At 50.9% G+C, this 12,528-nt stretch overlaps 1 protein-coding gene across 1 annotated transcript; it reads left to right on the top strand.

Annotated features, from left to right (window-relative positions):
• Positions 1-605: 605 nt before the first annotated feature.
• On the top strand, positions 606-11,464 carry ALDH2 (aldehyde dehydrogenase 2 family member). The gene is made up of 13 exons (XM_075718428.1): positions 606-737; positions 1,973-2,077; positions 3,462-3,602; positions 3,886-3,965; positions 4,507-4,618; positions 5,486-5,614; positions 6,110-6,223; positions 6,605-6,707; positions 7,426-7,610; positions 7,970-8,134; positions 8,444-8,601; positions 9,371-9,485; positions 10,885-11,464. Exons 1-13 carry the CDS (start codon positions 606-608, stop codon positions 10,915-10,917), a joined length of 1,572 nt encoding a protein of 523 aa, XP_075574543.1. The 3' UTR covers positions 10,918-11,464.
• The last annotated feature ends 1,064 nt before the right edge of the window (positions 11,465-12,528 follow it).

Genomic DNA, 12,528 nt, shown 5'->3' with positions numbered 1-12,528 from the left:
ACACAGTAGTTTCATTTTAGATTCCTGTGTGCATGCTACCGGCGGCACGCCCAGGTAACCAGGGGTCCCCAACCGTTTACACCACCTTCCCCGCAAAACTAACCAGTGCAAGAGAGATGTTTCTGGTTTTCCTCTGCCTTTCTCCTTCTTGTTGCCTGTGCAAAGTTCCCTGGGCACGGACAGGGACAGTGCCGGTGCCGGATGCTGACGAGGCATCCCCCGTGCGCCAAACCAAGCCGCGCCAAACCAAGCCGTGCCAATGTGATTTGAACTGAGCTGGGCTGAACCGAATGGGGCTGAACTGAGCTGTGCCCAGCTGAGCCATGCCGAGTTCATCCGAACGGAACCTAGCTGAGCCGAGCTGAGCCAAACTGCACTGCCCGCACCGAGCTGAACCGAGCCGCGCCAAGCCGGTTCCACTCGGGCCGCGCTGATGCGGGCGGAAGCGAGCGCCGCCGTGCCGGACCGAGCCTGGCTGGGCCCTAGCTCGGCTCCGAGGCGGGCGGAGCGGGGGCGGAGCCGGGCCGCCCCGGAGGAGCGGGGGCCGCGCCCGCTGCCCGGCCCGGCGCAGCCCAGCCCAGCGCAGCGCAGCGCAGCGCAGCGCGATGTTGCGGGCGGCGGTGCGCGCCTCCCGGCTCTGCCGCGGCCCGGCCCGCCTCGGCGCGCCCTTCTCGGCCGCCGCCGCCGCCTCCCCCATCCCGGCGCCCAACCCGCGCCCCGACATCGCCTACAACAAGGTAGGGCCGCGCCGGGGGCCGGAGCCGGCCGCGTCCCCGCGGCGGGTTGGGCTCGTCCCGGCCGCTGCCCGCGGGCAGCCCCGGCTGGCGGCAGCGGGGGCTTCCCCCGGGGCGAGCTGGGCTGGGGCGGGGGGCCCGGGACTCCCCGCCTCGGCCGGGGCTCGGAGGGGTTGTGCGGTCTGCTGGGGTGCGAGCCGGTGCGGCGCTGGGGACACCCCGATTTAACGCTGCGCCGGGCAGGCGCCGGAGCAGCCGGACGTTTGTGCCCAAGGCCTTGCGTTGCAGGAGATCTTCTTGGAAAAAAACCCAAGTCTGGGTGCAGCAGCTGGTGTGAGGCACAAGGCGTGCGTCCTGCTGCTATCGGGCTTTATCCAGTCCTCGCGGCTGTTTCAGCTAACTGCTGCCATCGGTGCAAACAACCTGAGGAGGAAGCTCTGCAAGAGGGCATGCGAAGGGAGGGCAAGGTGCCTGGCTTCATGCTGGTTGTCTGCATAGAGTAGACCCTGTGCTCCTTGCTCAGCCAGCCCTGAGGAAAACACTGTCCGATCATCGGTGCGAGGCGCTGGCAGAGGGCTAGCGTTCCTCTCCCAAGCCACCAAGCCACTCCTTCCCAGCAGCCGTGGCAAGGCCGCTGGCGGTCGGCTGAGTGATCGGCAAGTTCTCGGCAAGCACCGTGATCTTTGCACTGACGCTCTCTTGCCGTGGACCTGAAGAAACAGATTTGGCCTTACTGAGAAAGAAAGAGTTGGTGAAAAGCTGCTGTTGGCGCCTGGTTTGGTTTCAGAACGGTACATGGGGAGCCTAAAATCAGCTAATCAGGGAAATGCTGCCAAAGGCTCTAGTGCTGTGTATGAATTCAACTGTATCGTCCGTGCCTGAAGCATTTTCCCACTGCTCAGTCTCCTGAGGCTCCCGGTGCCCCTGCGCAGCTCCAGCCACGCTTTCCAGATCTTGCAGGGACCTACTGAGACAGGAACCACTTCCAATTCACATGCTGTTTGCTGAGATGTGAATTCTTTTTATTAACTTGAGGCCGTGTCTTTTGTTGTGTACTTTTAAATATCTAAATATCTACTAAAATATCTCCTTCATATTGGTGCAGTTTTGGAGCCCGCACAAGTTGAGTCCCTTTTAATTAAACGCCTGCTAAGATGCCATCAAACAACTAAAGCTCTTACCGATTTCACCTAGGTCTGGCTCTAAGGCTTAACACTGCTTTGCTTTTTTCATTGCAGATTTTCATAAACAATGAATGGCATGATGCAGTCAGTAAGAAAACCTTCCCTTCTATCAATCCAGCAACCGGAGAAGTTATCTGTCAAGTTGCTGAGGGCGATAAGGTAAGCATTCTCTTGATGAGATTGGTTTGTTTCCTGCGTGAGCAAGGTACGCAGGGACTGCAGAAGAAGACATTATAACTCATCTCTCACCTAGGCAGCTCCACCGAGTGCCGTGTTTGCAGTAGGAAGTGTCTGACCTACGCAAACACCGTGTCGAGTGCTGCTTGTGTTCTTCCTTGGCTACTGCTTTCAGCAAAACCCCTCTGGTTTTGCTTCTTATCACTGGCAAGCCGGGACTGGAAAGGGTGGAGAGGCATAGAGGTGGTGTGCAGTGGAGGCTGAGCTGGGAGGCTGGGGAGCAGTGGTGGGTGGAGGTTGCTGGGGTGGGCAGGGATGAAGGCAGACACCTTTGCGGTCCCATGGGTGCTGTGCCGGCAATGTGACCCAGCGTCACGGTAGCAGAGGAGAGAAAAGGTCAGGATTCACCTGAACAGCCCCTTTCTGCTGTACGCATGCAGTGGGAGGCCGTTCCCAGCCCTAGGAAATTAAAAAAAGAAAAAAGGAGAGCGATGATGGGGAAGAGAGTCATGTAATATCATCCCATGCCTTATGCAAGGCCCTCCTAGGAGTCTGTGGCAGAGCTGAGGTGGTGGTTCCCAGCAATTTTGGGTTCTTCCTACAGTCTGGAAATGTGTCTGTATTCCCCAAGGGAGGGGTGAGTGAGGGAAACCCTTTGTTGTTTGCTTGTCCATGGTAGACTGGCTTGTCCTGACGTGACCATTACAGCAAGCCAGAACAGAGAACCAACTAGAAACAAGTTAATGCCCTGACAGGACAGAGTGATGGATTAGAGATACTTGATCAAGGAAGAATCTTCTTTAGACTGTGCTGGTGAAACCAAATCCTGAAAGAGTGTCAAAAGCACGCTTCTAGAGCCTTTTCGATGCCTTGTTCTAGGATGCAAATGCTAACCCAGCAGATGACATTGTGGAAATAACTTGACAATATTTGTACTCCGCATAGCTAAAATAACAGTGTGTAAGCGCAGGCGGAGGTGGTGGCTACGCAGCTGTTGCACCCATCTGTTTCACTGCCACTTCTGCTCCGTCTTCCCCGCAGATGCAGACTGGGCGAGAAAGCTGCGGCCGGTCCGGCAGCGGCGTTTGTGCTGAGGCTGCGCTGCTGCGCAGCACTGCCCAGGTTGATGCTCGTGGGGCAGGCGGCCCAGCAGCCACAGCCCCTGCGCTCCCCTGCCCTGGAACCGATGAGTATCTTGCAGTGAGGCAGCTGTCAAGGCTGCAAGTTTTTGCCCCCCAAAAAGCTGGCGCTAGCTGGCTGGAGGCTGTTTTCTCCTGGAGACCAGGGAGGGCTTCAGATGTATTTTGAGAGAGTGAGTAGGGGCTGGTCACTCCTTTCTCACCCTCTTGCCTGGACGACTCTGCAGGCAGATGTGGACAAGGCCGTTAAAGCAGCCAAGGCAGCTTTCCAGCTGGGCTCGCCTTGGAGGAGGATGGATGCTTCTCATCGGGGGAAGCTGCTGAATCGTCTTGCAGACCTGATCGAGAGGGACCGGGCTTACTTGGCGGTGCGTATCATGCTCTGTGGCTGAGCTCTCTGCTGCGTTTCCTAACTTCGGGGAGAGAGGGGCAGAAATGGGTGGGTTGTGCCCATCAGGTGTGATGGGGACTTTAGCCACAGCTAAAACTGTGAGGGAGAGCTACAAAGGATGGGGAAGTAGTTTTGGTAAGCTGAAAGCAAAAAGGCCAATGTGCAGAACTGATCTGAATTGCAAACTGAGAATCGAATCTAAATCTGTATGCGTGACTTTCCCCACCTCGTTCTTCAGGCAATCTCATGGTCTTTTGTAGGCGCTGGAGACTCTGGATAATGGCAAACCGTACTCCATCTCCTACCTGGTGGATTTGGACATGGTAGTCAAATGTCTCAGGTAGGCATGGAGGCTACAGTGACAGCACAGTAACTCTTCAAGCTCCACGCTTGTGCTCCTGTGGTAGTTGAACCTCTGCTGTGCAGAGACCAGGTGCCTCTGATTCAAGTGTCGTGGGTGTCAGCGCTGATCTGTTGGTTTCATTCGGCCCATAGCAGGGTATCAAACACCCTGTTTTCCTCTATTTTTAATTTTTGTTAAGAATGAAGCTGTAATTCCTGTGACTTCCCAAAGGATTTCTGTTACATATGTGCTTCTCTTGCTATATACGGGACTCATACTAATGGAGGTGATCTGTGTTACAGCACAGGAATGACAGAATGTATGCTATGCAAAGTGCTGGCAAACACAGAGACACAAATATTTGTATTTACTGTCCATTCTTAAAATCACCTGTTTGGGATATACTTCCATTTGTATGTGTTTTATGAAGTGACTGAAGAAAGGAGGAAAGTGAATAGCTGGAGGAAGTCTCTCTCATTTTCTGGTGATGGGAGACTTGTTATTTTACATTCTGTGACCAAAACTTTATTGTTGCTAGGTACTTTGCAGGTTGGTCAGATAAATTCCATGGCAAAACCATCCCATTAGACGGAGACTTCTTCTGTTATACAAGACATGAGCCGGTGGGAGTCTGTGGACAGATAATCCCGGTAAGTAAAATGTATCAGTAGATCCTGCAGCATTTCAAGTATTCAGTGTTGGCATAAAGAGTTGTCTTAAAATGCAAGTTATTATCTATTGCTAAGCACTGCTTCCTCCAGTGGTAAAGAAAATTATGCTTGCACCAGCTGGGAGGGCTGTTACTTTGCCCTGGCAGTACAGAACTACTTGTTGATTTCATGGGCTCTACGTAAGATTTACTTTGTATCATCTGCTGGAAAAAAAAAATTAAACCCCTTTATAGAGTTATCTGGCTCAGAACCACAACGAAGTTTAAGCTACCACCTAACATTAAAACCAAAATTCTAGAGGACTAGCATGCAAAACTCAGCTTTATGTATGTGATCTTATTTCTGCAACTGGTAGCAAGTGTAGCAAGGTGGTTTGTCAACAACAAAGCCATATGTACACAATGATCTGTGGATAGTGTTAACCTCTTTATTGGAGTAGCCAGATGCTGATTGTTGCATACTGTATTTGTATGTTTTTTGTATTTGCATTGAGCAAGAACTGAATGTAAGCACCCCACTGGTCTGCATGCACTGCTCTGTCATTACAAACAGGCTTTCTTTCAAAATGCCTCCACAGAGCGTTTAACTGTTAAACTGACAGTAAAGATGAATTCCAAAAAAGTTAGGGTTTTGCAGTGGTACTTAGAGACCTCACACATCAGTGTACAGTTTTCCTGGACAAGCAGAAGGCAGTGCTTGAAAAGGAGCCAAATATTGAAGAGCAGCTAGGGAAGGATCAAAGACTGCTTCCATAGGTGCTGCAGCTGATTTGAATGAAGCTCCCTGGTTACTTACTGATTAAGTGGAAACTTTCAAGTTCAGACCAGCAAATACCTCATTTTTCAGTGGAACTTCCCGCTGTTGATGCAAGCATGGAAACTTGGGCCTGCCCTGGCTACTGGGAACGTGGTTGTGATGAAAGTGGCGGAGCAAACGCCCCTGAGTGCTCTCTACGTGGCTAATCTGATCAAAGAGGTGAGCAAACAGGCTGGGTTTCCATCCGCTGCCTCGCTATTGCTGCTGGAGTGTGGTGTGATACAGCCAAACTGGTGAGCTGCATGTGACAGGAACAGAGAAGGGCTGTCTGATCCGAAGAAAGGCTGGATTGTCTTGGGTATCTTAGCATTTGATTTAGCAAACCCCCTTTGTCCTTATAAATGCACATGCAGGGGACATAAATCTTGATTAGGGAAGGACTGTTTGAGGTTCAGTTAAATAACAAACTTCAGGGTGATTAAAAAGCTAACGTATATAGCTCCAAACTATGCTTAGGATGCGGGGTGGAGAGAGGAGTTGTCCTGGTTCTTGCAAGCTGAATGTTAAAACTAAAGACCTGGGAAATTAAAGTGAAGTAGAAAAGACTCTGTTCTTTGTGGGATGTCTACTGAAGTGTTACTAGCAGATGAGGGTAGGTGAAATCCTTGATTTGTAAAAGGAATAACGTTGCATTCTCCTGCTGTGAACTGGCAGGCTGGATTCCCACCAGGTGTGGTGAACATCATCCCTGGCTATGGACCCACTGCAGGGGCTGCCATCTCTTCCCACATGGACGTAGATAAAGTGGCCTTCACTGGCTCCACGGAGGTAAGGGGGTACCTTAACCTTTAAGCCCCTGGGATATAGACAGTATCTCATTGCTGTAATACCTTTTCTGTATAAAATACTGGAGGTACCTTGCCTTCTACACTTCTTTTTTAAAAATGCAGCTGATTTCAGGGTGTGACATTTGTTTTTACTTTACATAAGACTCTTTTTAGGTGCCTTCTTTAGAATACTTCCTATTGTTTCCCTTGAGCTGCTTCTTACTAGAGGTGAAACTCTGGGCAGACTTCAGTTGTTCCCTTAAAGCCCTGACAATGAAGGGATTATTATTAAACTGCTGATTGAGATCTAAAACCAGCAGCCCTGCCAGGTGTTGCTGTATGTCGGAGTTAATTCCTAATACCTGTTCTTCTCACGATGCAGGTTGGGCATCTGATCCAGAAGGCTGCAGCAGAGAGTAACCTAAAGAGGGTGACACTGGAGCTTGGAGGAAAGAGTCCAAATATAATCATGTCTGATGCAGACAGTAAGCACCTGCTAGCGTAGTCTTTGATCGGCACCTTTTACATTGGCTTTCTCCAAGCAGAGCTGGAGGGGAAAGGAAACCTCTTCTGAGATGTTTTGAGTCTCCAGCTCTGACACCACCTGGCTGCTCTCACCCAGTGAAGTCTCTGTGCCTCCTGCTGTAGCTGTCATATTTGTGTATCCACACTTCTTCACTCCCACTTCTTTCCCAGTGCCGTGAAGCAGTTCAGTTATCAACAAATGAGAATTGTTTCAGTATCTTCAGTCTTAGTTCCATTTTTGTTTTCATTTCTTTCTCTTAGTGCGTACCACTCTTTTCTACTCTTACGAAGTTCTGGTTCCCTCATCTCTTGCATGTAGACTCATTTTTGGTCTTGATGAGCCAACATACGTGCTTTTATATGGCAGTAAGGAAGGAAATTCTTCTAGATCTAAAATAACTTGTCCTACCTGATAATTTCAAATGAGAACTGTAATCTGCCTCTGATTAGATCTTTTTCTCTAGTATGGGGTGCTTTGATAGACCTTCATACTAATTAAATCTGTATGTAACTTCCAAAGCATGGAACATGCCTGTCAGCTGAAAGGACTTTGTATCACTGATACTCCGGTAGTCTGCACGACAGTCGTTCAAAAGAAGTCACTTAACTGACTCTGGTTGGTTTTGTTTGCTTATTTGTTTTCTCTCCTCTCCTCTCCTCTCCTCTCCCCGATCTTAGTGGACTGGGCTGTGGATCAAGCCCATTTTGCCCTCTTCTTCAACCAAGGGCAGTGCTGCTGTGCTGGATCCCGAACATATGTCCAGGAAGACATATATCATGAGTTTGTGGAGAGGAGTGTTGAGAAGGCCAAGTCCAGGGTGGTTGGAAACCCATTCGACTTTAAAACTGAACAGGGGCCTCAGGTAAGATCAGGAAATATCCTGAAATGTTACCTCATTAAATAGTCCTAATCTTGAGTCATTGTGCATCAGTAGATTAGAATGAAAGGTTTCCTTTGGTCTCTTGATTAATCTCTCTTGATCTGTGCCCATTACCTCCTTGCTCATGCAGGAGGGAGAAGTTAATTAACCATTCTGATTATTCCAAAACCTCGACGACAATGCTGGCATTTAAAAATTACCATTTCCCTTTGAAGCTGGCTTAGCAGTCTGTTGAAATGAGGAGTTGCTAGAGCGCAGTCGCATGCACAGCAGGTTGTGGTTGAAACCCTTCTTACCCCCCGTAAAGGTGAAGCTGATCTGTCTGTCCTCATGGCTCTTAGGTAGATGAAGAGCAGTTTAAGAAGATCCTTGGTTACATTAGTACTGGGAAACGTGAAGGAGCCAAACTGCTGTGTGGTGGCAACCCCGCTGCGGACAGAGGCTATTTCATCCAGCCAACTGTCTTTGGCGATGTGCAGGACAACATGACGATTGCCAGAGAGGAGGTGAGACATCCACACCTTTCTGTCTGTCAGCTTCTCACTTCTTTGTCATTTTGCCCCCTCTGATGCAAAAAACCACAGGTCTACAAGAACTGGACATTTGTGAACTGCGAAACTCAATGCTTCTTAGAAAGCTACTACATTAAACTTCCCTTCAGATTACATCCTGGAACTTTGTAATGTGGGAAGTAATACTTTTGAATTTGATGCCCTGTGTGACTTCTAGCACACATGCAAAACTCCAGCATCAACCACAGCCTCCCCCATGATCAATTTACACAAATTTTCACATGCTCTGTTTGGATTTTGCAGATCTTTGGGCCAGTCATGCAGATTCTGAAATTCAAAACAATCGAGGAAGTCATTGAGAGAGCAAATGACTCCAAGTATGGCCTAGCAGCAGCAGTCTTTACAAAGGATCTCGACAAAGCAAACTATGTGTCACAGGGGCTGCGGGCTGGAACAGTTTGGTGAGCCTTGGTACCTCCTTCTCCCTAAACTGCTAGAAGCTTCCTTGTGTGCTGCCATTTCTCATTAAGCTTGTTCTTTGATAGCCTGTCTCTACTTTGGACCCAATTTTATGTGTACTTCACTGAATGTGATGTCAGACCTTCAATTTTAACGCTAGCTGTTGGTAAAATTCAGGTATATTAAGCTTGCGTGCTCCCACTGTGAATTAATGAATGGGATGGGGGAAAAGAAACCCAGTGCTGCAGCTGGCAATGACAGCAACTGCTGCAGGGCTCTGAGAGCCAGTAGTGATTAGATCACCGAGCACGTCTGTGCGGTCTTGGCTGCTGCAGTGGATGTTCCTCTGTGTTCTGAGGCCGTGCTAAAGACTATGCCAAAGTCAGTACTTCAACACCAGTTTACTGTTCTAGCACAAGAGATTTTGGAGATCCAGTACCTCGCTTTTTGGGTTTTTTTTAATGGTACTGAGTGAACAAGTAGGTGCTTTTGGTATCTGTCCTCTGAAGGAGGTGTGGGTGGCAACCTGGACACGTGGTCCTGTGATAATGAGAGATGTGAATCATGGTGTTCTGTTTCCTGGTTGATGAGGATAGGGTTCCAGTATTGATTAATTCTGTTGGCTGAGAGAACTGACAAATACAGAAATCCTGCCTAGAAATTCAGCTGTCCCTCTGTTGTGAACAGCTGAGATGCCCATTTGCTGCGAAAGGGCTCTTCCATTAAGCAGTTCTGAAACTGCAGGCACTTAATTCTTGGTTTCCATTTCAGGATAAACTGCTATGATGTGTTTGGTGCACAAGCCCCGTTTGGTGGCTACAAAGCTTCTGGGAATGGGCGAGAGCTGGGAGAATATGGTCTGGAGGCATATGTAGAGGTGAAAAATGTGAGTACCCCTGTATCCAAGGTCTTCCCAACCCTCTGCCCTAGTTCCACATTGTATTTGTACCTGTTAGTACAGCTGGCCTGAGAGTTGCAATTTTTCTTTCTAATGCTTGAAACAAATTTGGAGCTGCACTTCTGAAGTAACCACAAACACAACTCCATGTAACTGTGTTTAAACAGAAAGCTAGCCTTGCTTTATACCGCTGAGGAAAACAAGGATCTGTGACCTAATAGATTACCAATTGCCTGTGCCACTTGGCACAGTTTAGCTGTTTCTCACTGTAAAGAATGCAAGTGTATGGACTTCTCCGTGAGTTTATTTTGTGGAGAACTGAAGGAGCATGTGCTGGGGGGGGGCATGCCTGTTGGGTAGAAGCTTCTGCAGGTACGAACTGTCAGATGAACACTGGGCGCTCATCATTCAAGAGGGGGAATCTGAGCAGTGACCACCAGTACTTAATGCCGCTCATCTTGAGTCGTTGCGCCCTTGGGTCCACGTGTGAGACCAGGGTTCCTAGCGTTAGGCAATCCCATTGCCACAGGCTGAGTAATTTCCTGTCAGACAAGGCAGAAGGGCCGTCGTTGTCTGCCTGCAGCTGCAGTGTCTAAAGGGTGACGGAGCTCTTGGGCAGAAGGGGTTAGCCCGTGGCCCCGGAGTCGCAATACAGCAAAGTGCGTAATGACTGAGGGCCTCCAGCTTGTGACTGGCTGGGGGCTGATTTGGTCGAGGAGCTCCAGGTGAGAACAAAGAAGCGTACCTGCTCCCACCTCTCAAAGAGCAGTGGCATCTCTGGAGAGGTGCTGTGACCCAGCCTTCGAGCTTTCCCCTCTCTCTGAGCCTTCCAGATAGGTCTCCAGACCAAGGTGATCCCAGTCACTGCCCGCTGACTGGGATAGACTGTCACAGAGTCATAGAATCACAGAATGCTTTGGGTTGGAAGGGACCTTTTGAGATGATCCAGTCCAACCCCTCCTGCAGTGAGCAGGGACAGCTTTAACCAGATGAGGGTGCTCAGAGCCCCGTCCAACCTGGCCTGGAATGTTTCTAGGGATGGGGCCTCCACCACCTCTCTGGGCAACCTGTGCCAGTGCTTCATCACCCTCATTCTAAAAATTTTCTTCCTTATGTCTAGTCTAAATCTGTTCTTCTTTAGTTTAAATCCATTACTCCTTGTCCTGTCACAACAGGCCTTGCTAAAAAGATTGCCCCCATCCTTCCTATAGGCCCCCTTTAAGTACTGAAAGGCTGCAATAAGGTCTCCCCACAGCCTTCTCTTCACGCTGAACCACCCCTGGTTCTGGTTCTCTTGTACAGGATGCTGCTGCCTCTTGGCCTTCAGGTGAATATAACTGAACTATCTCCAGGAAAATAACTTGTGACTCTATGGTTTTTTTTCTAGGTGACAATCAAGATTCCACAGAAAAACTCCTAAAGGGCAGCAGCCTCCCCATGTGTTTGGAACACCAATACAGCTTCATGAGGTACAAAGCAAGGAAACCTCTTCTTAACACATGCAAAACTTAGGTGGAAAATATGTAACTCTGCGTTAAGAAATGTTTCTTTAGAAGGTGCCTGAAGGAACTTTTGTTAAAAAACTGTTACTTGGCTTTATCTTTTTAAAATACCAAATACAGTCAATTGAGTACTAATGTATTACATGGGTGTACTCTCATTGCATCTGTATCTGATGAATATGCTTTTTTTTTTTCAAGAAATTATTTAAATACTTGTCTAGTCTGCAGTAGGTTTTATAATAATTCCTTGCTGGCTCGCACAGCTGGCTCTATACTCCTTGTCCTACACACACCTAACACATATGTCCCTCTTCTGTGAGCAAAGTGAACTGAGACTCAGCTGTGTAACCGAGCCAGAGCGCGACCTCTCAGCGTGACTCTGTGAGGTAAAAGTTTGCTCTCAGCTGCTCCCACCTGCTCTCATTGTATCCACTCACAATAAGCGTTCTTGTCTTCACAAGTTAACCCTACCTTTGTTGGAGCAGTTGTGTCAGTGAGCTAAGCAGTTCAAGTGCACAGGCAAGTTTGTGCTTTCTTCCACCCATCAATTACCCTCTGCCTCAAGCCATTTTTCAACGTTTTTCTCTGACTTTCTGCACTGCCCCCCTGCCTCACATTGCCTTAACGTTAAAGGACGTCCTAAGTCTGGTAACTGTCCCCAGCAAAGCAAACAGAAGAGCTGACTGTTCCGGAACAACAATGTATCGGGGGGGGGGGGGGGGGGGGGGGCAAGGGTGATCTGGGACTCAGCGAGCGTGTCGGAGCTGCGGTGGGAGACACCTTTATCGTGTGGGCGTTAGCGTAAGACCCGCGCTGGAGGGCAGCTGTGCTGCGAAGGCTAGACGAGCCCCCTCACGAGTAGCGGGCACCGGCGAAGGCTGAGGGCGGCTCCTTCCCGCCCGCTCAGCCGCCCAGAAGCGGCCGTTACCCCTCAGGGCGGCGCGCGGCCGCTCGCGCCCCGAGATCTCGCGAGGCTTCGCGTCGCCCCGCCCCCTGTCACGGCGGGGGCGGGGCCGGGGCGCAGCGCTTCGCCCCGCCCCGCTGAGGGTCCTCGCCCCTCCTCGTTACGTCATTAGGAGGCACCCGGCCACTCGAAGGCCCCGCGGGGGCCTTGCTGGTGACGTCGCGCATTTAGGGGTGGCGGCGGCCGCCTGTAAACCGCGCCACCGCCGTGGCGGAGGCTCCTAAAATTCCCCGGTGGGAGCGGGGAGGAGGCGGGGAGCGCGGGCCGGCCTCCCGCTTGGGGCGCGGCGGGGGCGGGAGCCCTGCGGCGGGGCGCGGCGCCCGGCGGGTGTGCCCGGCTCGGGGTGCCGGCAATGCCTGGCTCCCGCGCGGCGCGGGCGGCGGCGGCGCCTCGGCGGCGGCGTCTCCCGGGCTGAGCGGCGGCTCTGGGCCCGCCCGCGCCCTCCGCGGCGCTCCCCCGCCTCCCCGCCGGGTCCCGGCCCCCCCCGCCCCGGCCCGCCCGGCCGGGGATGAGGCGGTGCGGCGGCGGCACAAAGGCTCCTCCGGGGCTGCCCGTCGCCTAGCGC

This window comes from Pelecanus crispus, chromosome 11 (genome assembly GCF_030463565.1).
Source record: "Pelecanus crispus isolate bPelCri1 chromosome 11, bPelCri1.pri, whole genome shotgun sequence".
NCBI lineage: Eukaryota > Metazoa > Chordata > Aves > Pelecaniformes > Pelecanidae > Pelecanus > Pelecanus crispus.
This window is presented reverse-complemented; position numbering and strand designations above follow the sequence as displayed.